General features: G+C 42.6%; 1 protein-coding gene across 3 annotated transcripts in view; it reads left to right on the plus strand.

Annotated features, from left to right (window-relative positions):
• gnaz (guanine nucleotide binding protein (G protein), alpha z polypeptide) overlaps nt 1–26,127 on the plus strand; it is a 39,957-nt gene extending 13,830 nt beyond the window's left edge. Inside the window, exons 2-4 of one of the 3 annotated variants that reach the window (XM_023983863.2) lie at nt 10,916–11,149; nt 11,533–12,356; nt 23,139–26,127. In XM_023983863.2, the coding sequence (XP_023839631.1) occupies nt 11,634–12,356; nt 23,139–23,483 (1,068 nt within the window). In that variant the 5' untranslated portion in view covers nt 10,916–11,149; nt 11,533–11,633 and the 3' untranslated portion in view covers nt 23,484–26,127. Of the gene's footprint in view, nt 1–10,327; nt 10,705–10,915; nt 12,357–23,138 lie in introns of those variants that run through there. The other 2 variants (XM_023983862.2, XM_070441806.1) reach the window with 2 other exon arrangements.
• Nucleotides 26,128–27,430: the final 1,303 nt, after the last annotated feature.

Raw genomic sequence — 27,430 nt, forward strand, 5'->3', positions numbered from 1 at the left:
GGCTGGAGAAATGTAATCACTTTCAAATTCATAGACAGAGCTATGGATGCAAGGACTGACCATCCACGATTGAACCATGTTTTGAGGCTATATAGTGTTTGTTTATATTTACCTTGATTACAAACATTGGAGTTCATGGAAATGTAAAACTTGTAGTGTATTTGAGGTTTTAAAAAGCTTCTGAAGTTTGGAATTTTCACTTTGAAATTTCAGACTTGATTTTCCCTTACAACAAAATGTATCAACCCTTCTGTCTTTCTCTAAACTCTATATGTATCTTCCTTTGCCTCCCTGTCCCAGAGTGCTTTGCTCTGAGCTGGAGTTATCAGGAACAATTAACTGGCTGATTTAAGTCATGTGTACTGTCTCAATCAGTCAGACGTCACAGTGCGCCTCAGAATCCCTAGCTTGTTGCGAGAAAGATAGAAAACTTGTGTCTTCAAACCAAAAAAGAAATGCTCTATAGACCAGAAAATTCCAGAGCCCTGCTTTTTCAAAGTAATTGAACAACATATACTGTATGTGCCTCAGTAGTATTGCATGGCCTCATCCCATTGTTCACAACTGATTTATCGGAACAAAAGGCCTGTGTTGGCTAAAATGAAGGCCCAGATCCGTCTCATGGGAAATGTCTTGATTTACATTTTTTATTGTATTACTAGTTTGTTAACAATGGTTTCATTGGTCAGTTGGTTGGTCACAAGGCTGGCAAGCCATCATCTCTGTGTCCTTTAGAGGTGTTAAACATTTAAATTAAATTGGGATCGTTAACATCTAGAAAATTTTGTTTTTTGGTGGGGTTTTACACAAAATGTAAATCAGAGTGCAGGGAGGTACTGTGAGACCCAAACCGTTGCTGGCAGCAGCACAGGCCCCCAACAACAGACATTAGACAGGCTTTTCACACAAAAAATGTGTGAGTGAGAAAATCACAGTGCTGATTACAGAAATGATTGCAGTTCAAATGCAGCCATTGTCATTGGTAGAGGATGTCGGCTTCAATGTCCTGATGGCATATCTAGAACCAGACTGCAAGATGCTATGTCGAAAAAAACTGTGACGGCCCGGATGGAGAAGTCCTCTTCTGGCTGTGCCGGGTGGAGATTATAACAGTACATGGCCAAGATGTTCAAACGTTCATAGATGACCTGCAAGGTCAAATAATAATAATCACAGTGGTTGTAGAGGGTGCAACAGGTCAGCACATCATGAGTAAACGTCAGTTGGCTTTTCATAGCCGATCATTCAGAGTTAGAGACAGCAGGTGTGGTAGAGACAGAGAGTTGAAAACAGCAGGTCTGCGATAAGGTAGTGCACATCCGGTGAACAGGTCAGGGTTCCATAGCCACAGGCAGATGTTGTGTTGAAACTGGAGCAGCAGCACGACCAGGTGGACTGGGGACAGCAAGGAGTCATCAGGCCAGGTAGTCCTGAGGCATGGTCCTTAGGCTCAGGTCCACTGAGAGAAGAGAAAGAAAGAGAGAGCGAAAGAAAGAAAGAGAGAGAGAATTAGAGGAAGCATACTTAAATTCACACAGGACACTGGATAAGACAGGGGAAATACTCCAGATATAACAGACTGACCCTAGCCCCCCGACACATAAACTATTGCAGCATAATTACTGGAGGCTGAGACAGGAGGGGTACCATGTACTGACTGACCACTTAGAACATGGAGGAGAGGCACACAGAAGAGAACGTAAAAACGGCATTAACTACTATCGTTGCTGAGTGGGAGGGGGACAGCAGTAAGGTGAGCGCCATCTGGTAGGCAGCCAGGACTGCGGTAGATTTGAACTGCATCGCCCCCTAGTGGTCATATGCATGACTATATCTGAATTGTCAATTCACATGTAATTAACGATTAAACGATAAAATAATTCTGTTTAAACGTTGAGAAAATGTGTACATTTGTCACTCAGCTCTCTCCCATCTAACCAGCTAGAATTCACAGGAATATTAGATACAGATTTAGTTCACTCTAACACAGGTCCTTGAATTTCTTGGTCGCCTAAGAGAAAAAATATATGATTTTTGACTCTCAACATTTATTTATTTTACAGTGGTCTAATTCAATCACTTTATTCAATATGAAAACAATCTGATTGGCATCCTACTTTTAGTTTGACGATGATGACAAAGAATAGATTAAAGGACATGCTAAGCTGCTTGGATCTCATTTCTAAGTACAACTGCACATTTACATTTTACATTTTAGTCATTTAGCAGACGCTCTTATCCAGAGCGACTTACATTAGAGTGCATACATTGTATTACATTTTTACATACTGAGACAAGGATATCCCTACCGGCCAAGAGCAGACGCTCTTATCCAGAGCGACTTACAGTAGAGTGCATACATTTTTATTCCTTTTATTTATTTATTTTTTGCACCAGAGCAGTCATTGATTCACATGCCGCTGTATAAACGTCAAAGCCAGGTAAAGGCAGTTTGGACAGCCTCACACACACCAACATTTATCTGTCTAAATGATCACGAGTCCCATCAGGTCATCTCTTCTCACTCTCAACTTTCTGTTCCCCTAATGTCGTTCACCAAGCCAAGCCTACTCACAACCTATTTAGGTTGCGCTGCTTTTCTTATTACGGTATTTTGGTATTTTATTAGGATCCCCATTAGCTGTTGTAAAAGCAGCAGTTACTCTTCCTGGGATCCACACAAAATATGGAACATGGCATACTACAGAACATTAATAGACAACAACAGCTCAAGGATAGAACTACATAAAACATGTTTTTTTAAAGGCACATGTAGCCTACATATCAATACATACACACAAACTATCTAGGTCAAATAGGGGAGAGACGTTGTGCCGTGAGGTGTTGCTTTATCTGTTTTTTGGGGACTGTGAAAAGACCCCTTCTGGCATGTCTGGTGGGGTAAGTGTGTGTGTCAGAGCTGTGTGTAAGTTGACTATGCAAACAATTTGGGATTTTCAACACATTAATGTTTCTTATAAAAAGAAGAAGTGATGCAGTCAGTCTCTCCTCAACTCTTAGCCAAGAGAGACTGGCATGCATAGTATTTATATCAACCCTCTGATTACAATGAAGAGCAAGCCGTGCCGCTCTGTTTTGGGCGAGCTGCAGCTTAACTAGGTCTTTCCTTGCGGCACTTGACCACATGACTGGACAATAATCAAGATAAGACAAAACTAGAGCCTGCAGGACTTGCTTTGTGGAGTGTGGTGTCAAAAAAGCAGAGCATCTCTTTATTACGGATAGACCTCTCCCCATCTTTACAACCATTGCATCTATATGTTTTGACCATGACAGTTTATAATCTAAGGTAATGCCAAGTAATTTAGTCTACTCAACTTGTTCAACAGCCATACCATTCATTACCAGATTCAGCTGAGGTCTTGAACTTAAGGAATGATTTGTACCAAATACAATGCTCTAAGTTTTGGAGATGTTCAGGAACAGTTTACTACTGGCTATCCATTCCAAAACAGACTGCAACTCTTTGTTAAGGGTTTCAGTGATTTCATTAGTTGTGGTTGCTGATGTGTACATCAGCATACACGGACACACGTGCTTTGTTTAATGCCAGTAGCAGGTCAATGGTAAAAATAGAAAAGAATAGAGGGCCTAGAGAGCTGCCCTGCAGTACACCACACTTTACATGTTTGACATTAGAGAAGCTTCTATTTAAGAAAACCCTTTGAGTTCTATTTGATAGATAGCTCTGAATCCACGATATGGCAGAGGTCGAAAAGCCATAACACAAGTTTTTTCAACAACAGGTTATGGTAAATAATATCAAAGGCTGCACTGAAATCTAACAGTACAGCTCCCACAAATTTCTTATTATCAATTTCTTTCAACCAATCATCAGTCATTTGTGTCAGTACAATACATTTTGAGTGCCCTTCTCTATAAGCATGCTGAAAGTCTGTTAATTTGTTTACAGAGAAATAGTATTGTATTTGGCCAAACAATTCTTTCCTATAGTTTGCTAAGTGCTGGTAGCAAGCTTATAGGTCTGCTATTAGAAAGAGTAAAGGCCGCTTTACCACTCTTGGGTAGCGGAATTACTTTGGCTTTCCTCCAGGCCTGAGGACAAACACGTTCTTCTAGGCTCAGATAAAAGATATGACATATATAAGAGTGGCTATAGAGTCAGCTACAATCCTCAGTAGCTTTCCATTGAAGTTGTCAATGCCAGGAAGTTGGTCATTATTGTTCGTTAACAATCAGTTTGTTGGTTGAAAACAGTGGAGGCTGCTGAGGGGAGGACAGTTCATAATATTGGGTGGATTGGAGTCTATGGAATGGTATCAACCATATGGAAACCACATCGTTGATGTGTTTGATACCATTCCATAGACTCCAATCCACCCAATATTATGAACTGTCCTCCCCTCAGCAGCCTTCACTGGTTGAAAACACTATAGGCTAATGTGTCACACAGCTCAACCGTCTTCATGTCTACTGGGGGAGCCAGGTCAGGGAGGGCAACGGTTACTGACTGACTATTTAGTCTGGTGTCCTCAGTACCCTCAGTCTGCCAGGCTGCTCTGCTACCACAGGAACCCCAGCCTCCAGCAGGTAGTAAACCCTCTACCCTCCCTCTCTCCCAAAACCACTGTCCCTGTCCCTGCACTGCCATGGACCAATGGGTAAATGGAACATTAGAACCATAAGCGTTGTGCAAAACGATCCCTATTTCACAGTTTACTGTTTGTGAGGTTCACGGAGGACCGTTGGCAGAGAGAGAGAGATGGGAGAGAGAAAGGGGGTGAGAAAGAGAGAGTGTGAGAGAAAAAGAGACAGAGAGGAGGGAGAGGAAAGAGAGGGAGAGGGGGGGAAGTAACCTCAGCGTGATGTAAAGTAACCAGTGACTGTGATTGTTGGGAAGAGGCCTGGGGTGTTCATGTGTGTTCATGTGGTATGCGCGTGTGAGGAGGGGGGCATGCATGTGTGTAGACATGAGTGAAGAGGGACTGGGGCATATCGCACAATGCAACTGCTGGTGAGATGCTTTACGTAACAATAGTATTCATCAATAAGACAGAGATGCCATTGTGCTTTTTGTCAGGACTTACATAATCTATTTATTGCCAGAGCCAGGCCTGTTCAGTGGCAGGAGAGATGGAGCAGTGGCATACAAGGTAGGCATGGTAACCCTCGGCTTGGGGGAGCTGCTGCATACTCTCGGAACAACTAGTATGCAGAGTTTATCATATCTAAAACAACACACCTCTTCAGGTGTATTTTTGAATTTGAAAATCATACTCCTGTATACCTGTATTTCTACTTGATTACTTATGTTTATTTCAACACATGTCAAGCTGGCTGTTGTGTCAGAAACCTTTGGACAATGGACAGTACAGTATGTTTGCTCTACTTTGAACACCTAACATGATCCCTCTTCAAATACAAAACATGAACACACACCTGTTCACCTCATTTTTAAACCATTGGTAGTTAACAAAAACCATACTCATCACACACTCCGCTCTGAAAACATAATGACCTGAGAACAACATTACTTCTCTGTCTAGCAACTCTATCATCACTAAACATGACACTAGCACAAAACAGCACCTGCCTGTTCCTCAATTCTTAAATTGTCTGGCTTGGCTTTCATTGTCTCGCTCTACAATCTGTATGTGCCTCTCGATTAATTATATTTAATTCAGCCCAGCCCATTGGATAAATGTCACGCCCTGACCTCAGAGATCCTTTTTATGTCTCTATTTTGGTTTGGTCAGGGTGTGAGTTGGGGTGGGCATTCTATGTTTTGTGTTTCTATGATTTTCTATTTCTATGTTTTGGCCGGGTATGGTTCTCAATCAGGGACAGCTGTCTATCGTTATCTCTGATTGAGAACCATACTTAGGTAGCTCTTTTTTCCACCTGTGTTTGTGGGAAGTTGACTTTGTTTAGGGCACATAGCCTTTGAGCTTCACGGTTTGTTTGTAGTGTTTATGGTTTTGTTCGGCGTCTTGTTTAATAAAGGAACATGTACGCTCACCAGGCTGCACCTTGGTCCTCTTTTGTCGACAGCCGTGACAATAAAGGAAGGCTAGCAGACTGACACCATTGCAACCTCTTTCATAGTCCTATTTTATTTATTAATTGTAAGGAAAAGATAATGTCCATACTACATGTGAAAAAGAGTGGTGATGTGTGGATAGTCCTGGTAACATATAACGTTACTGAACAAAAATATAAACACAACATGCAACAATTTGTTACAGTTCATATCAGGAAATCAGCCAATTGAAATAAATAAATTAGGTCCTAATCTATGGATTTCACATGACTGGGAATACAGATATGCGTCTGCTGGTCACAGAACATGGGCCTCACAATTGGCCTCGGGATCTCGTCACGGTATCTCTGTGCATTCAAACTGCTATTGTTAAAATGCAATTGTGTTCGTTGTCCGTAGCTTATGCCTGCCCATACCATAGGCCCACCGCCACCATGGGGCACTCTGTTCACAACGTTGTTCAAACCGCTCGCCCACACAACGCCATACACGTGGTCTGGTCTGCGGTTGTGAGGCCAGCTGGACGTACTACCAAATTCTCTAAAACAACGTTGGAGGCAGCTTATGGTAGAGAAATTAACATAAAATTCTCTGGCAACAGCTCTGGTGGACATCCTTGCAGTTAGCATGCCAATTGCAAGCTCCCTCAAAACTTGACACATCTGTGGCATTGTGTTGTGTGACAAAACTGCACATTTTAGAGTGGCCTTTTATTTCCCCCTGCACAAGGTACACCTGTGTAATGATCATGCTGTTTAATCAGCTTCTTGAAATGCCACACCTGTCAGGTGGATTATCTTGGCAAAGGAGAAATGCTCACTGACAGGGATGTAAACACATTTGTGCACAACATTTGAGAGAAATAATATCTTTGTGCATATGGAACATTTTTGGGATCTTTTATTTCAGCTCATGAAACATGGGACCAACACTTCACACACTGTGTTTTTATTTTTGTTCAGTGTATATCCACAGTACATTAGGACATGGGACACAAATAACACAATTGCTTCAAGAACATCATACATAACATTTTCGATTTCCATTTGAACACCTACACATGCTGATGCAATGTCATGCATGTGTGGGTTTTACACAATTTGCACATAATGTACATTTTAACTAATTGTTCATGCAGGTAATAAAGACCTGTACATGCATTCTGTCCATTAACCAGGAATCTTCTATTACCCAACCCTCTGAGGATTACCATCACCTCCCAAACTAATATGATTGACCTTTTTCTGATGGCAAATTGGTGCTTTCCACTATCATGACAGAAATAGTCCATTACACTACCGTGACAGTAGTACATCTGCTCATTTCTAATAATGATTAGATATTGTAATTGTTCGCGGCACGGTCGAATTAGAAATAGGAGGTGCGCTCAGGGAGAGGAAGCCATTTGTGTCGTGTAGTGAACGAGAGGCGAGAGAGTGACGGAGCTGGTCTCACCCTGACTATCACATTACCTCAGTGCTCACCATTAAACATGAGTCTGGCCTGGCCTCGTTCCACGGCACCTTCCGCGCTCCCTCTCCCTCCTCTCGCGTACTCTTAAAAGGGACACGCCCTCACTACGTCACTCAACTCCATTATTCTCCACATCACAACTACTGTCCTTGATTCAGTGAACTGGTGAAGTGTGCTCCGGGTAACCAGGTTTAAAGTGCATCCAGTTATACGGTTTCAAAAGGTACGGTTTCATTTGGACACAAAAAGGGTGGGGTATTGTAGTTGACTGAAATAATATTTGTGAAGTGATACTAACCCCATATGCCCCCCTCTCACTTAGCACGTGCCTTACGAGAAAGAGTGCAAGCAGTTCTGTAGTTCCGTAAGCAGAGGAGGCACTCCACTGTGCCCATTATACCTGACTTTCTGCGTGTTCAGAGTGGAAGGCCTCGTGCCTTATCTTGCCCCTGGTGTTTGTGCTTCCACACTAACATAATGCATACATTGTCATGCCATCAAGTCAGTGGCCTACATGTAGAATTAACTGGTCAACTGAACAACTGAAACAAGCCAAAATGTAGCGACAGGGAGTAAAGTGATAGTTGAACTGATCAAAATAATTTGCCCATTGGTGTATTTCAGCTTTGATCATTTAGCTCAGTTGCATGTTTGCCTTTAAATGCTTGCAAAAGTGAATGTTAACACCAAAAGACAAATACCATGCTCGTTCGCCATTCAACTAATACCTAAACCGTCAATCTATCTAATCTAACTGAACAAATAAACCCACCATTAAGTGTACGACAGTCTGTACATTCAGAGAGGGAAATGGGTAATATCATACACAAGAGCCTGCGGTAAATGTGAGGATATTGTTGCGTAATCATGAAGAAATACACATCCCACCACCTCCTCAGCAATTATCTAAAGAAGCATTACCTCTGAGGCAGTATGGCAATGCTGAAGAACGCTGAAATTGCACATTGAAATGAGCTCATGCACCGTTCGTTGTAATAACTCCTTTTATGGCCTCTGAAAATCAGTGATGTGCAGCTTTCTAACTGGTTTGGCTGGCTCCGCCATTTTGAGAGCTTGGGCAATCAGGTGCCTGAAACAGAAGAACAATACTGTCTTTCCTGTTTGCGTTGTGTGGTGCTTCTGCTGTGTCAGACAGTCCTCCTAGTCTTTCCAAGAGTGGACCTCACTAACTTTGGGGAATGCTCTCTCTGTCTCCCTCTCAGTCTCTCCCTCGCCGTCTGTCTGTCTCTCTCTCTGTGTGTGACAGGTCTGAAGAGGGTAGTCTGGCCAACAAAACTAGGCCACAGCGTGATTTCACATTTGTTACACAACCAATAGCATACGGTCTGTCCTGTCACAATGTGCATCTATTTATCAGAGTCCCAGAGTCCGAGCTCATAATGCAGCCCATTCACTGTAATATACAGTCAGGTCCAAAATGATTGGCACCCCTTGGTTCTGATTAGCAAAAAAGACTGCATAAAATAAATAATACAAATACTGAGCTACACTGAGTGTACAAAACATTAGGAACACCTGCTCTTTCCATGACCTAGACTGACTAGGTGAATCTTTGAGAATGCCTTGATCCCTTATTGATGTCACTTTAATCAGTGTAGATGAAGGGGAGGAGACCGGTTAAAGAAGGATTTTAAAGCCTTGAGACAATTGAGACATGGATTTTATATGAGTGCCATTCAGAGGGTGAATGGGCAAGACAAAATATTTAAGCGGGGTATGTGTGTCAAGAACTGCAACGCTGCTGGGTTTTCACGCTCAACAGTTTCCTGTGTGTATCAAGAATGGTCTATCATCCAAAGGACATTCAGCCAACTTGACACAACTGTGGAAAACATTAGGAACTGTTTCCTAATATTAAGTTGCACCCCATTTTGTCCTCGGAACAGCCTCAATTCGTCGGGGCATGGACTCTACAAAGTGTTGAAAGCATTCCACAGGGATGCTGGCCCATGTTGACTCCAATGCTTCCCACAGTTGTGTCAAATTGGCTGGATAGCCTTTGGGTGGTGGACCATTCTTGATACTCACGGGAAACTGTTGAGTGTGAAAAACCTAGCAGCATTGCAGTCCTGGACTCACTCAAACCGGTGTGCCTGGCACCTACAACCATATCCCATTCAAAGGCACTTACATATTTTGTCTTTCCCATTCACCCTCTGAATGGCACACACACACAATCCATGTCTCAATTGTCTCAAGGCTTAAAAATCCTTACTTAACATGTCTCCTCCCCTTCATCTACACTGAGTGAAGTGGATTTAATAAGTGACATCAATAAGGGATCATAGCTTTCACCTGGTCAGGCTATGTCATGGAAAGAGCAAATGTTCCTAGTGTTTTGTTCACTCAGTGTCGTTATTATTTATTTGATACAGTACTTTTTTGCTCATCTTTATCAAGGGTGCCAATCATTTTGGGCCAGACTACCTGCAGTATTCCAGCACATAAAATGCAGTGTATTCACACGGTGATTATATGATGTAAGAACATTTTAATCATCCAAAAAAATCCACATGGTGCAAAATGTTTTCAGCATTTTTGTAGACAGTATTTTTGTAAGGCAATCTGTTTGTTTTCTGCTTGATATCCAAAGCTGCAAAAAAAAAATCCTGACTGTTTTGAACCATGCACCTGCAGGATCACAAATTGGAGGTTGAGGCAGAGATCAGGCTTTGCAGTGGAATGAAAGAGTGAGAGGCACCTGTCGGCTTGAGGCAGTTATTTTCCACTGTGATAGTAAATAAACAGCACACATGACATCAGCTTGCAGAGCCTTAGGTAGACAGGAGAGCGGGAGAGTCCAGGGGCGATGTGAGGGGAGAGCGGCTAGGGGGAGATTCATTCATCTTGCATGTGTTTCCGTTTCACACCCTGGATATCTTTTGGGTTTGCTTTAGTGTGTGTGGATGCGTGTGTGTGTGGATGCATGTTTGTGTGTATATGTGTGTGTGTGTGTTTTCTTGTGTATGACTCAGCTCTGACTAGGTCTATGGTAACACAGGGCTGCAGATGGAGATAGATAGGAGAAACGCCTGTTAGAAAGAAACAGTAAAGAGGAAGTGAGCACTGAGAGGGACAGTATGGCGACACAGCTGAGGATCCGAGATACAGGTCTGGGCTTTGACCAAGAGAACGAGTGCTGTGTGCTCCACATGCATTGCAGTGGAAATACACTGTCAGTTTTGGGGGTATGATATTTTGTGTTGCTTGTGTGTGTCTCTCTCTACATGTTTGTTTGAGTGTGTATTTTAGTATCTGCATTTTGTGTGTTTTGTGTTTTGTGAGACGTAAATGAAGCAGCTCAGCTCCACTTCTCGGTTTCCTCTCGGGCTCCTATGCTCTGATTCATCAGGACTGTGTTCATTGATCATGTCTCTCCTCTCCCTCTTATGTTGGCAGAAACGGGGGCCTTCAGTTTCCTGAGACGCACCACTGCGAGGAGGAAACGGAGCAGAATATAGCCCAGAGAGGAGGCAGACAAGGCGTGAAGGACTACCCTGGATGACTGCTGTCACCAAGATAGGGAGTGGTGACGTGAGAGCCATGAGGGAGGAGAGCGAGGGGGATTTGCTGCACCTACACATCATCCCCGAACACTGTCTTCACTAACACCTCCATCTCCATTCCTGCTCTGTAAGTTTCCTCAGGGGGTGACCCCTGATATGACCCCCAGCACCCGTGGAATTAGGCAGTCCAGCCCAAGCCCCAGCTCCAGGCTCTGTGTGGGCATCCCACCATGTCCTGGTAGAGCTCTGTGCCAACGTCAGTCCCAAATCCTGGGATGAACCCACAGAGGACCAACGCACAGCCTCTAGATCACGAGGAGAATGAAATATTCCTGAGTCATTCCTGCTCTATGGTTCTTGTTTCTCTTTGTTTGCTCTGACTGGAAGGTGTCTCTCTTGCTTCCCATCAAGCCCCTGCAGCTTTGAAGATTCAAACGTTATCCTATTCCTGCTCTGACATCCATCCCTCTCTTCGTTAGTCTCTTATCTCTGTTCCTTTTGATCTTCCAGATTATTTTAGTTTGACCCCGGACGCACCGCTTTTGCCACCCGGCACGTTCTCCTCTGTGATCACCACGTTTTCCTCGGTGTTCACCGCGTGGCAGACGACCATGGGTTGCCGGCAGAGTTCGGAGGAGAAGGAGGCGGCGCGGCGCTCCCGGCGGATCGACCGCCACCTGCGCTCGGAGAGCCAGCGGCAGCGGCGTGAGATCAAGCTCCTTCTGCTGGGCACCAGCAACTCTGGCAAGAGCACCATCGTCAAGCAGATGAAGATCATCCACAGCGGAGGCTTTAATCTGGATGCCTGCAAGGAGTACAAGCCCCTCATCCTTTACAACGCCATCGACTCGCTCACACGCATCATCCGTGCCCTGGCCACACTCAAGATCGACTTCCACAACCCCGACCGCGCCTATGACGCCGTGCAGCTCTTCGCCCTAACCGGGCCGGCCGAGAGCAAAGGGGAGATCACAGAGGAGCTGCAGGGAGTCATGAAGCGCCTGTGGGCCGACTCAGGCGTGCAGGAGTGCTTCTGCCGCTCCAACGAGTACCACCTGGAGGATAACACTGCCTACTATCTGAACGACCTGGACCGCATCTCCTCCAACGAGTTCATCCCCACCGTGGAGGACATCCTGTGCTCCCGCGACATGACTACGGGCATCGTGGAGAACAAGTTCACCTTCAAGGAGCTCACCTTCAAGATGGTGGACGTGGGGGGGCAGCGCTCGGAGAGGAAGAAGTGGATTCATTGCTTCGAGGGCGTGACCGCCATCATTTTCTGTGTGGAGCTAAGCGGCTATGACCTCAAGCTATACGAGGACAACCAGACGGTAAGGGAAGCCAATGGGCAACACATGCAACATTTGCCATTACACAACCAGCCAGTTCCTGTCCACACTCTGTCATCACACCCTTGGGGCCTGCTGTTAGATATGGCACTGTGGTGTTCTCCTTTTCACACTTCTCAGGGTGCATTACATCTAGGGCCACTACTCATTTCTGCAGAGTTTAATAGACAACATGTGACTTAAAATGGCAGGGGCCCAAGTTGACCTCTAGCATGTGTCCTCAGAATGTTGGAGTTAAAAACAGGTAAATGATCAAGTAACAAACCCTAACTAACCCTTCAAAGAGGAATATACTGTATATCTGACATTCTGTGTGGATATGATAGCTTTACCCCGTGAAAGCATGAAAAGGGAAGACTGTATTCCTAGATAGAGGGCTAAAAGTTTATTTCTTTATTTTTAGTTGTATTTATTTGCACAAAAAAGGGCTACCTTTTGTGAGAAGCATTAGGAGCAGATTACACATGCAAGAGCACGAGCCTGATTTTATCTCTGCTGCGTCAACACTACTCTATACCGCTCTTTACAACCTTCTGCATCTAAGGATGAGTCGGACCACAGAGTGAAGGAAAAGCAGCCAACAATTGCTCAGCATATGTGGTAACTCCTTCAAGACTGTTGGAAAAGCATTCCAGGTGAAGCTGGTTGAGAGAATGACAAGCGTGTGCAAAGCTGTCATCAAGGCAAAGGGTGGCTATTTCAAGAATCACTTTTCTGGTGACTACACAATTCCATGTGTTATTTCATAGTTTTGATGTCGTCGCTATTATTCTACAATGTAGAAAATAGTAAAAATAAAGAAAAACCCTTGAATGAGTAGATGTTCTAAAACTTTTGACCGGTAGTGTATACTCTACCTTCCTGTGGCCTGATAATTCACATATAACATAAATAAGACAAGATGTATTAGGCACTCGCTGATTTAGTACATGAAATCAATTAGTTTACATTTTAGTCATCTTATCCAGAGCGACTCACAGGCTCAATTGCCTTGATCAAGGGCAGATTTTTCACCCACTCTGCCCCGGGATTCAAACCAGCGTCCTTTCAGTTACTGGCCCAACGCTCTTAACCGCAAAGCTACCGGCTGCCCTTTTTAGCGAGTTATAAATACCTTCTTGAGAGGATAATGCAGTTAGGTGTTAATTGAGTTCATAGTGTAAGGTGTGAGGGTGTACCTGTGAGAATTAGCAGCTTGCGATGGCACTGTTTAGCAGTAGGACGTCACAGGTACAGGAACAATTGACTGAGAGGGGGGTGAAGAGAGAGAAGGAGAGGAAGTGAGGAATGGAGAAGGAGAAAAGGGGATTGTTTGGAGGAAATCAGAGGCCCCACCCTTTTCCTCCCCTTGTCTGTCTATGAGGCTTATTTCTGAACTCCGGGTGTGGTTGGCAGGCACGGCTGATTTGGCCCCTTATTAGTGAAATGTCTGTTGGAACAGTTTCCACAGCTTTCCGCATTATTGCAAGAGGCTTTTTCAACCCAAAGTGGTATGAAGGTTTGAGGGATGACCATGAATAATATGAATACTATTTCATTGTTAATTAGATGCTATGTAATAGGCCTACACAGTGGCCTACACAGTGGCCTACACAGTGGCCTACACAGTGGCCTACACAGTGGCCTACACAGTGGCCTACACAGTGGCCTAGTGCTCCAATCAGCGTCATGAAGTATTCTGTTTAAAGAAACATTTGGTTCTGGTGCAAACTAAGTTCTGGTGTATTTCAAGCCTTCAAGCACATACTATGTTAGAAATGACAAAAACAGCTCTAGAAGTATTAGTGTCTGACTCAATGTAGTATTATGTCTCAATGTGTCTCATATATCCTCGGAGGAAGATGAGAATGCATCTGAAGACAGGGAGACAGGCAGAGAGGCAGGGAGTCAGAGAGGGAAACAGAGAGGCAGGGAGTCAGAGAGGGAATCAGAGAGGCAGGGAGTCAGAGAGGGAGTCAGAGAGGAATCAGAGAGGCAGGGAGTCAGAAAGGGAATCAGAGAGGCAKGGAGTCAGAKAGGGAATCAGAGAGGCAGGGAGTCAGAGAGGAATCAGAGAGGCAGGGAGTCAGAGAGGGAATCAGAGAGGCAGGGAGTCAGAGAGGGAATCAGAGAGGCAGGGAGTCAGAGAGGAATCAGAGAGGCAGGGAGTCAGAGAGGAATCAGAGAGGCAGGGAGTCAGAGGGGGAATCAGAGAGGCAGGGAGGGAGACATGGAGAAAGGGGCTGTGGTGAGCCTCTGAATTAGATTACTCAATGAGCTCTCAACTTGATGCCGCTCAGTCTCAAATGGAGCTCTCTCTCTCTCCTCTCTCTCTCTCTCTCCTCTCTCTCTCTCTCTCCTCTCTCTCTCGACTCTCATGCATGACAACAGAAAGGGGAGGGATCAGAGAGGGCCTGAATAATTTAGTCTTAAACATGAATATATTTTAGGTACTCTTTTTTGTGTGTATCTTTGATGGACTGTCTGAGACAAGAAGAGACACCTGAGGCCCTGACACTATCTCTAGGCAGTTTACTGATTCCATTTTTTTGTTGTCAGTGTACGTGTATGTTTTATGGTTTAGGTTTTGGGACTGTTACTAATCAAAATAGATGGGTTGAGGTTGAAAGACCATGGCAAATAGAATGGGACTGATAATTACTTTCACAGACATTTTAAATTAAGTATTCAGATATGTTTTATTTTAAAAGTAGTTGAATATTGGAATGTACTTGGAAAGTATTGGCATGTATTTGAAAATGCTCAAATACACTCCCATTCATTTAATCCAGGTATTTGAAAATACTTCCAAAGAGTAGGCTATTTTATATAACAAATAATCAAATACACATGTATTTGAAACCCGGACTGATTAGGTGAGCGATAGGGAAAGAGAGGGACACAAAGGAGCAAGATACAGCTTCCTAGAGAGTGTAGCACAACTGGGAGAAGAGTGCTGAGGTTTCTCCACTGAGAAAAAGCTCTGGATCTACAATTACTTAATTAATGGAGCTCGTACGGCCCTATAGTACAACCTCCATAACTCACTAACCACAGTCATCATTCAACCATGCTCTATAACAAAATGGACCCAGTTGCAATGGTGGCCTTAAACTGCAATATTTCACATCTGTTTTAACATTCGCAATTGGCTGATGTTAAATGTAAAAAATACAGGAGGCTAGGGGAACACATGATGACCTCAGATTATGATATACTAACATGGAATAGAAGGCTGAATGACATCGCCACCTGAGAAACCAGCAGGAAATGAATGTGCAGAATCAAGAGTACTGTAACCAAAGAACTAGGAAAAGAGACTCGGCTCTCTCTTATTCCGTCACATGGAGTGTAGTACTGGATCACTGGTAGGACATGCTACACAGGGTTTTTAGAGAGGATGGCTGTCTTTGCGGGGAAAAATTAAAGTCTTGCAATTCTTTCCCCACCCACCCATTCCCTGATGCATTTTTCCTGTCCCATCCCTGTCTTCATAATGAATTGGTTGCCATGGCTTCAGTTGCCTAGTAACAGACCAGTCAAATGCTCCTAATAATCCTGGGCTGTTGACAGTGAGCTGTGATTTAGGGAGGGTGTGTGTGCGCTGCAACCACATGTGTGTGTTCTGCCTGCGTGCGTGTGTGTACTGTAAACGAATACATGTTTGTATGCGGTAGTGTGTACTGTGTGTATGTGAGGAGAAAACAAAGTACAAGGGCTTTCTGGTTGGAGTGGTGTACAGTGGACATACATTTCACAGAGCTGCTACAGTGACATGTGATTGCACTCTAAGCCCCATAGACATAGTAGAGGTGTTAAATTAAAGTGTCCAGTGACTCCAGAGGATCCAAAATAGGACCACACTTCTACACTTCTAAAATCTCCTAAGGAGCGTAAGCATACTTTCTCACGCTGTTAATATGAAAGTCATAATTGAAAAAGTTAAGCTAATACAATTTCATGTTAATGAATGGGGAATTGTGTCTAATTGGAAACTGGGTTTCACAGCAGATAGGATGACAGAGTAGGACCATTCTTGGGTTAGCTACTGAAACACTCACCAACTATGAGGTGTTTAAACAGAATTTAAGATCCGAATTTAAGATCTCAATAATGCTCTTGTGGCAACGAGCAGGTGTCCACATACTTTTGGTCATGCAGTGTATGTTATGAATTGTAGCTAGGTGTTAGGGGTAAGGGGTTAGGGTTAAGTCTTGGAGTTAGGTTAAAGGGTTAAAGTTAGGGATAGGGAAGGGTTAGCTAACATATTAAGTGGTTGCACAGTAGCTAAAAAGTAGTAAGTAGTTGAAAAATTGCTAATTAGCAAAAATGCTAAAGTTGTCCGTGATGAGATTTGAACTCACAACATTTGGGTTGCTAGACATTTGCGTTATACGACCACCCATCCACCCCGACCAACCACTGCCTTAACTAACCACATGTCTTATGTTACCATACCAAACAACACATCATACTAATTTGGGTGTCTTGAATTTAACTAATTTGGGTGTCTTAAAGCATAAATCATAGTCCACAGACACTGAGACGCGACAGTCCGGCGTCCCATTGTGACATAGCACTCAGACCACCATCGAATGTGCACCTTGCAGTAAACCAACGCGACTCTGGAACGCGTACTCTATTAATTTGAATGTGTTGACAGTTGGAGAAATTGCTTGAGCTGCGCTGAGAATTCGAAAAGTTTGAAAGCCAGCAGTGCAATATTCTAGAACACTGGTGTGTGTAAGCATACACATTTTGGACTATGATAGACACTTTAGAGTCCTTGAGGAATGTATACATTGTAAATCACAATTGTTATGGTATGGGGGTGTATTGGGGAAATCAATCACAGTAAAATGTTGAATCCATTCAAATTAATCATGGAAGCTTCTTGAATTGAATTTATCCTGGAATTAAATGTTGTTTATAGGCTGCACATTTAATTGAATCTTGCAGAGCCCAGAGCTTTTGATTGAATGAGGCTGCAGTGAGCAGCAGCACAGCGTACAGACACAGAGAGAGGAGAGAGGGATGGGGTGGAGTAACAAGCGCTAAAGACAGCTACAGAGCATCGGGTGAAAAAACGTGAGGTAATGCTAGCTCAAAATATTCAGGTAGCATTACAAAACAGGGAAAGAGCGATAAACTACCTTGATTAATAAAAGTGTAGTGTGTATAGAGATACCTTTTTTTGAGGCTCTGGCAATTATAATGAAAAATAATAATGGAAAACGTTGTGTATGATATTCTTGAGGCAATTGTATTATTTGTGTCCCATGTCTTAATGTACAGTGGATATACAGTACCAGTCAAATGTTTGGACACACCTACTCATTCAAGGGTTTTTCTTTATAAAGGGTGGCTAGTTTGAAGAATCTAACACTTTTTTGGTTACTACATGATTCTATATGTGTTATTTCATAGTTTTGATGTCTTCACTATTATTCTACAATGTAGAAAATAGTTTAAAAATAAAGAAATACCCTTGAATGAGTAGGTGTGTCCAGACTTTAGACTTTTGAAATATAAACTCAACATGTAAAGTGTTGGTCCTATGTTCCATGAGCTGAAATAAAAGATCCCAGACAGTTTCCATACGCACAAAAAGCATATTTCTCTCAAATTGTTTACATCCCCGTTTTTGAGCATTTCTCATTTGACAAGATAATCCATCCACCTGATAGGTGTGGCATATCAAGAAGTTGATTAAACGGCATGATCCTTACACAGGTGCACCTTGTGCTGGGAACAATAAAAGGCCACTCTAAAAAGTGCAGTTTTGTCACACAACACAATGCCACAGATGTCTCAAGTTTTTAGGGAATCCTTAGATTAGGGCCTAATGAATTTATTTCAATTGATTGATTTCCTTATATGTACTGTAACTCAGTAAAATCATTGAAATTGTTGCATGTTGAGTTTATATGTTTCTTCAGTATATAAGGTAGTGCCAATCGAATCGAACCTTAATTGAATTATGTAGGGGTGGCTCCTCACTCACTCCAGAGATTTGTATTTACTTGAAACAAAGCATTAACCTCCTCATTAATACTTCATCTTAATTAAGGCCTGGTGTGTGCTCAGGGAGAGGGGGGGGGGGGGGGGGGGGCTCTGCCTATAGGCCACGGGGAGGGATGGTGTGTCAGGGTTAGGGGAGGGGAAGCGTCCTGCTGTGTGCTGCTACCCTAGTATCTACTCTGCATTCCCCTCTTCCCTCCTCTCTCCCTCTGTAACTCTAACGATGACGGAGTGAACAGGTAAGGAGGGTAGAGAGTCCCAAAGCACAGTGGGTGTGCTGCTGCCTTCCTCTCCACGCAGCAGGGTTCTGGTGTAGACACCATGAGAACAAATGGAGGGGGAGCCTCTGGCTCTGACCTTATTTAGTGTACACTGCTTAGGGCCTAAGCTCAGTCCCTAAGGATGCCTACTTATGCCAGAGAAAAGAGGCTTCGTCTCGCGCCACAGCACCGGATTCATAACAAGTCTGTAATGTTCAGATGATTGGTTCATAGAACTTATATAAACATAGAAATTACAGTATACAAATGAGTTAATTTGCCTAGTCCCTTGTTTAACATTGCAAAACACTACATATTGTATGCAAACAACAAATAAGTGTGGATGGTTTATAGTTCAAGTAAATGAGACAAGAGACTTTATACGCTACAACCCTCTTGTTTGTTAAACTATGTTTAATTGCACTTGCCCACCTATCGCTCTCTCTCCTTCTATCGCTCTCTCTTTCTCTCTCTCTCTGAGCATATCTTGTGATGTGCTCAGAGCACCATGATGTTTTGTGTAACCTTTTAAACAGCCGCCCAGTCTTCAAAACTGAACTCCCTCACTCAGTCACAAGCTACTGGATTCACACCACATGCCTGCAGCCTCCCATATCTCTCTCTCTTACACACACACAACACACACACACACACACACACACACACACACACACACACACACACACACACACACACACACACACTTGCAGTATGTCTAGTGTTAGTCATTTTAGTACCGGGGACTTTTAATGGGATATGAAATCTATCAGGCCACAGATTTTTGTTAATCTCATAGATATTGTACATCTTGGGAAAAGCCTCATGCATGACAGAGCTCTACTTGCTGCATCTGTACTGATGTCAGTCAGACTGTTCTTTTCACATTTGGCTTCACCAACTGCCCAGCACTCCCTTGTGCTCAAACTATGATTCACTGCATGACCAACAACTGTTTCCTTGTTCTTCTTTGATATATAACAACTCCTCTCCCCAGTAATATGTGAATATATATTTCAGTATGCCAGTGATTTAGGGAGCTGTTAACTCTTTACACGCATGGGAATTGGCCTACTGTATATGCATAGGGCTAAATTGAAATGTTTCCTACAGAAGAAATATGAAAAGCATATGCATAACCATGGTAGCAATTGAAAGCGAACAGTTTGGAGATTATGGGGAAATGATTAGACCAAAGGTGAGGACACAACAGTTGACCTGACACAAGACTGAATGTGTACAGGTTTGGATAGATTTTAGCCATGTTTTCAATTTAAATGTAAAAGTACAATAATCAGTGCAGCTTCTCAAGTCCATGGGCGTTGCATTCCAGTATATTGTAGCTCTAACAGAGAAGGCCGATTGACCGGTTTTACTGTGTCGAAAAGGGACAACGCAATCTCCTCTAGTTACTGCCCTTGTTATCCTGGAGGTGCTTTCATTGAGCATGATATGCCGGCATAGGGGTGGAGGGGCAAGACCATGCAGGATCTTAAAGACAAGGCTTGCATCTACATTCTGCTTAAAGCTATCTAGACTAAATAAATTATGTTTGTAAATGATATGACAATGGTGGTAACTGTTTGGTTTGTTATCAAAAATCTTAAGTGTTTGTTTGTAAAGTGATTCAATTGGTTTCAGGATAGTAACTCCTGCTTGTGACCAGCATGTGAGGCAACATCTCAGATGTGAGAGGATCATAGCATGCATATATAGTTTGGCGGCCTCCAGAGGAAGGAAAGGTCTTGACCGTGTTAACCACCTTCATAAAACTTCATAAAAATGACATGGGTTTGAGTGAGAGGACTAACTGAGGTCTCCAAGTGGCCACACTCCTCTCCAAAGTGTGCACAGTTCCTGAGTTATTTCAATGCACTTGTATGACTCAAAGAAGAGTCTTCAACTATAAGGTGCTTTTTTGAGCTCTCCTAGCTGTGCCGTTGAGGAACTAGAGCAAGCACACTTGTAGTTGTTTTGAACACAGACCTGCATCCCCGTCATCACACAATTACTGTTGTTGTTTACACAATCCAAAAACGGCCCAATATTAATTATCAATCTGGGTCAGGTGAGCATAATTTGAAAGCTTGTTCTACTGCCAACATGACGAGATAAATTCTAAAATACGATCTTACAGTGTTAGGCTTTCACAAGGCAATTCAGAGAAACAGAACGTAATTGTGATGCGCATAGAAAGGAGTCATGAGTGCATTCAGGCGTACATTCTGAGACAAATTTTCTTCAAAACAGACAAACATAGGCTCATTGTGTTCAGAACAACCCAGGCTATGACACCATGTCATGTTGTAACTGTATATCAAACAAAGTGATCATAAACATTGACACTGTATATGACATTAGTTTCATGATATGGAAATGTCAAGTGCACATTTGGACTCATGGCTGTTTGGCTTGCTTGTATGACTGCGATCTGGACTCAGGGGTAGACATAACATAGTAATCGAAAATCCAGCACACTCAAATTGGTATGATATGTTACGTTTGGTATGGTATGTATTATTTTGTGGATGTGCATCATCCATTTGGTATGATATGTTACAAATTCCAATTCGTATGATAGAGTATGTTACGAATTGCAACTCGTACAGTATTTACGAATTTACAATACGCAAATGATATGCTACGAATTCCAAATTATTGTGGCTAAAGTTAGCTAGATGGCTAACACTAACGTTAGCTAGGTGGCTAACGCTAACGTTAGCTAGGCTAGGGGTTAGGGTTGGGGGTAAGGTTAGAGTTGAGTTTAGGAGTTAGGTTGAAGGGAAGGGTTAGCTAACATGCTAAGTAGTTTAAGGTAGCTAAAAAGTAGTAAGTAGTTGTAAGGTTACAAATGAGCTAAAATGCTGAAGCTGTCTGTAATGAGAATGGAACACGCAACCTTTGGGTTGTTAGACGTTCGTGTTTTTCTCCTTAAGTTAAATTCTGTCTTATGTAGCCATACCAAACATAACATATCATACTAATTTTAGTGTCCCGGATATTTGTTTATGTCTAATCTGAGACTAGCCTGTTGTATGACATCAAAGCAGTATTTATTATATTCCTTAACGTCTCAATAATTTACAGCATTTCCCTCACTCAGATGACAAAAATGTCCAAAAGTTGCTCAATTAGCAGGAGTGATGGGGCAACTTGTCTCGTGTGGTGCTCATGTTCAGAACGGCTGTCAGTCAAAATCCTACAGCGCTGTGAAGCGCAGAGCCTGAGCTCTGACGTGATTTATAGCATTTTACTGTACAGCCACTGCATTCCAATTTAGGCAATTATCAGCGCCCACATCTGCCATTTTCAACACGTATATGGGTACAAGTGTAAAGGGCTACAGTCCTCTTTGGTGTTGCAATTTGTATTTCATGTGTTTTAGAGGTTTGAAACACAAACCTTTGCAACAAATTGCATTTTTGGGAGCATGTGATCTTGACAGTTATGACTGTGGCCCTCATGGCTACACATTTTAACAGAACTGGCTCCCATTCATGAATTTGGAAAGCATCCTAGGAGGAAAATAAAATGTATCCTAGGGGTTTGGATAATACACAGCTGACATCTCCGAGGCAGCACAAACAAATGGGTCTTGGTCTGGTAGCAGAAAACTAAGAACCACAAGATTGTATATTGCTTAATTTAATATGCCTCCAAAAACACAATCTTGCAATCATAGAAAGAAAACAGACAGTGAAGTTGTGCTTTGGGCAAAGCCAATGTAAGGCAGGCTATGCATTTGCTCCCATGGCTAAAGCTCAAAGATAGAGTAAATATGTCATGCCTGGGATGGGCTTAAGAGATGTACTCAACCTATCAAGTTTATTCTGTCGCTTAGTCCATCTGTCCACACTGAGAATTGTTCCTGTTCATGGTTATGTTCAGTGTAAAATACCATGAAAATTCCCTGAAACGTAATACCGTTGATTTGAAATACATTTCATACTCATTTCACCCATTTGTCTTACGTCAGAGAGGGCAAGGCTATCTGTACATCTGTACATCATCTGACCTCAAAAACAAGACTTTGATGTGTTTTTTAACTGTGCACAGTTCCAGTAACTCATTTAGTGCTCATCATGTGGGCAGTAACAGTTCTTTACTCATGCTAAGCTTGAAGTGAGAGAGAAGACCTGCTCTGTTTTTTTCCAGGATGAGAGTTCAAGTGCAGGTCTTTGACCAAGTCTCCAGTCCATGTTTACACAACATATAAACCACACCTTTGGCTGCTCGAGTGGAGATCTGAACAACTGCCACAAATATTTTAAATCTACACTACAGGGTCAAATCGTGTTCTCATTTTCAATGACTTTTTGGAAGATTTAGCAGTTACAACAAATCATATTCACAATCACTAAAAATGACTAATTTATAACCATCTTCAGCTTTGGCCCAACATCAGCCTCTTTCTCTTACATGTCAATAGGCTGTGTCACACGTGAGGGAACAACAATTTTCTCATGATTGCCTCTTCTCTCTCCCTTTCCATCTCTTCTCTCTACAGAGTCGTATGGCAGAGAGCCTGCGTCTGTTTGACTCCATCTGCAACAACAACTGGTTCACCAACACCTCACTCATCCTCTTCCTCAACAAGAAGGACCTGTTGGCCGAGAAGATCAAGCGCATCCCTCTGACTGTGTGCTTCGCCGACTACAGAGGTCAGAACACCTACGAGGAAGCGGCAGTCTACGTGCAGCGGCAGTTCGAGGACCTCAACCGCAACAAGGAGACCAAGGAGATTTACTCGCACTTCACCTGCGCCACAGACACCAGCAACATCCAGTTTGTGTTCGACGCCGTCACGGACGTGATCATCCAGAACAATCTCAAGTACATTGGGCTGTGCTAGGACTGGGGATAGGGTGGGGAGGGGAGAGAGGGCTGCATGGCAGCAGTAGACCTATTCGCTACCAGGCCCATTACACACAAAGCCTGTCTGTCAGTCTCTTTGAGGAAGTGTAGGAAAGAGAGAACCTGCAAGGTGGAGTGAGGGGGTTGGGATTGTCAGGGACGGCTATAGGATCAACTGATCTGCTTGAAATATTAGAGTTGAGGGTCAAAGGTCAAGATGGGATTTACCCAAGGTCAGCATAAATGTGTTTGCACTGAATATATGAGTATGTAGAGACACACACACACACACACACACACACACATGCTTATGTTTGCTCACACACAAGGACTTGGGATCAACTGTCAAGCACTTGTTTGGCGTGAAAACAATGGAAACTGAAGACAGCTACCCCTACCCTCTGCCTGCCAAACCTGGTATTGAGCAGGAGTTCTTGACTGGCAGTTTCAGAGTTACGTTTGTCATTTTAGGTTGTTTTATTTGCCTCAGTCAATTAATGCTGCTTTGCGAAAATCAATAAATTCCTGTGGATTTTCCCCTAAAAAGCTGGACAGCGGGTTTACCTGGCAAGGTATAGGGAGATGGTGAGTCACAGGTGTCCTGGGAAAATAGTTGGAGGACATGACTTATGTCACAGGGTTTCTATCCAAAGGAGAAAACTGCCACAGTTGAAAGCTGAAGTAAAGGGTATTTTCTACACACACTGTATCTCATTTATTGAGGGCTAAATGGCTCTTTAAGGTTATCTGTTTGTCCCTCTTCATTATATTTTCAGGTTTTTTTTGTTTAAAAAAAATGTTTGTCAAACCTGCCCCTTAGAGCAGGTCTCTGACCTACCAGGAGAGTGTTACACTCCATAGAGTGGATGGTGTTCTCTAAGATCATTCCAGTTTCCAGCAACAAAGACATCAAAAACAGTGCCAATTTTAGTGTAAATAAAAACAGATCCCATCAATAATGTTGGTTTTATTGACAGAAACATTAAAACATGCATGATTTTGTTAATTGGGATATTGATCATTTTTTATTTTGGATTTGTTTTCTGTTATTTTAGGTTTAACTAATATATTCCCTAAAATATATATACAAGTCAAACACTGTGTACGATTGTACAGCTGTTGTCTAAGAGGAATTTATTGAAAAGAGTACTATAACTTGAGATGATGATGACAATGATGAAGATGGTGACGATGATGACGCCAATGACAAGCTCATTACAAACCCAGCATGAGATGATAGAGTGGGTCGGGGAGGGTTAAAGGGAAAAAAGTTTGAAGACTGCAAAAAATATGAATGCGAAAAAACAAACGCTTCAGTTTAATCCTCCTTGCGCTATCTACATGGTAATTGTTATACAGTGGGTATGATGTGTAAATATACTGTAAGGTTCACTCTGTTAAAACAATAAATAAAAGGTTGAGTTGGAATACTGTAAGTGAGAGAGAGAATGTGAGAGAGAGAATGTGTGAGAGAGAGATAATGTGAAAGAGAGAGAGAGAATGTGAAAGAGAGAGAGAAAGCCCTGCTCTACTTCTCTCATCCAACCCTCACCTTTTCAGCAGAGGAAACAACTCAGCTAAGGGCTTCAGGCTTGACAGGATGTTCACTTCAACAAAAAACAACCAATTTAGCCAAACAATAAAAATAATAATAAATAAAATGAATTATGCAAATTCTGGTTGTGCAGAGAATGTGTTTTTGGGTGGTGGTCATGGGTAGGATGGGAGTAGACAGGGAAATACAGTACACACTACTATGTTTCAGATCTTTATGAGAACAGGCTCTACACCATGCGGATGAAGCACTGGTATTATGTTTTGCTGTCTCCTATGCCTTTAAATTCTAATCTAACACCACACCCACCAACAAAAATATATATTTTCGAAATTTTGAGTGGGACATCCTGTTCCTAAGCCATCTCTCTCTCTCTCTCTCCTAAATCACCATTAAAAGAGCTTGTTCTTATCTGAACCACCATGCTACATGGTGGGGAGGGACAAATAACTAACACACAATTAGAGTAGGCAATTAAATTACGAGTAAATTGATTTAAGTGATAATTTGTTGCAGCAGAGATTTGACAGGGTGGCAGAGGCGGTTGGGATAGCCACAAATTCAACTCAGAGCACAAACCCTGATTGACCCCCTTCCTACTGCTAATGTTTCCACGGGTCATTGTTTGGCCATCCACAGCGCCTGCTTCTTATGGTTGGTTTACAGTCTGTCTATCGACATGTCTGTAGACAATTGTCGTAGCGACATCCTGAACATTCCATTGTCGTCCGACATCAAACTTGTCATTGTTATTATGAATGGCCAGTTTAACGACACGTGTGTAGACAAGTGTCGCTGGTCAAAACAAAGTTTAATTTATACTCCGGTGGAATGTCTGTAGATTGTCGCTGTGACTGTCAGCTTCCTTGCCGCACTGACATGAAAAAAGTCTCTGCGACTGTCGCAACGTCCATTGTCGTGGTTACCGGACTGCCACAGTTCTAAAATTATCAGATAGAATGAGCTACTTTTATTTCGTCACACTGTGGCAGTAAGATATTTTCTGTAAGCTCGCCATTACCTTGCAAATAATAATGTTGTTGGGTTTACTTTCTTGTAATAATGAATAAAAAGATGCTAAAGTTAAGACATTGTCAGCTACCCCTGGTCATTATTTGAACTGGCTAGCCAGCTAGCTAACTAGTATTTAACGAACCAAAACATTGTTTAAAAATTGCTTTTAGTTGCCTGGCTTGCTGATTGGTTGACATTTACCAAATTCATTTTTAAAACAGATGGGTTTAATGGTGTTAAAATAGAGAAAGTATGCTATCTGGAGCACCTGGCTGCTTATACTTTTTCATAACGTTCATAAGTTTGGTGTCGGACGACAATAGAATGTTCATGATGTCGCTACGACAATTGTCTACATGTCGAGAGACGGACTGTAAACCAGCCATTTAACTTTTTTCATGTCAGTGCTACAATGAAACTGACAGTTGCAGCGACAATCTACAGTCATTCCACCAGAGTATAAATTAAATGTTGTTTTGACCAGCGACACTTGTCGCATTCTAATTGTCTACAAACATGTCGTTAGACCAAGTATTAACCGGCGATTACATAAAATGTATAGCAGCAGAATCGATGCATTATTGCTTCATGAAGTAAGCTCACATGGAATGATAGAAGTTGCTGAAAAAGAAAAGTAATTTCTCTTCCAGCTCATCAAATAACAATGCATTAAAATGTGTTAAAATGCAATGCATTTTAGTCAATAATGTATCAAGGTTCAAGTGTAATTATTAGTTGTATGTGCAGGATACGCATGGCAGACATCTTTCAATGAAATGCTCACTTGCAGGTTCCTTCTCAAACAAATCAAAAATCAAATCAAATTGTATTAGTCACATGCGCCGAATACAACAGGTGTAGATCTTACAGTGAAATGCTTACTTATACGCCCCTAACCAACAATGCAGTTTAAGAAGATGTTTAGAAGCCTCTTGAACTAGACTTGGCGCTCCGGTACCACTTGCCGTGCGATAGCAGAGAAAACAGTCTATGACTAGGGTGGCTAGAGTCTTTGACCATTTTTAGGGCCTTCCTCTGACACCGCCTGGTATAGAGGTCCTGGATGGCAGGAAGCTTGGCCCCAGTCATGTACTGGGCCTTATGCACTACTCTCTGTAGTGTCTTGCGGTCGGAGGCCGAGCAGTTGCCATACCAGGCAGTGATGCAACCAGTCGGAATGCCCTCGATGGTGCAGCTGTAGAACCTTTTGAGGATCTGATGACCGATGCCAAATCTTTTCAGTCTCCTGAGGGGGAATAGGTTTTGTCGTGCCCTCTTCACGACTGTCTTGGTGTGCTTGGACCATGTTAGTTTGTTGGTGATGTGGACACCAAAGAACATGAAGCTCTCAACCTGCTCCACTGCAGCCCCGTCAA

The sequence above is a fragment of the Salvelinus sp. IW2-2015 genome, linkage group LG4q.1:29, assembly GCF_002910315.2.
Source record: "Salvelinus sp. IW2-2015 linkage group LG4q.1:29, ASM291031v2, whole genome shotgun sequence".
In the NCBI taxonomy this organism is placed as follows: Eukaryota; Metazoa; Chordata; class Actinopteri; order Salmoniformes; family Salmonidae; genus Salvelinus; species Salvelinus sp. IW2-2015.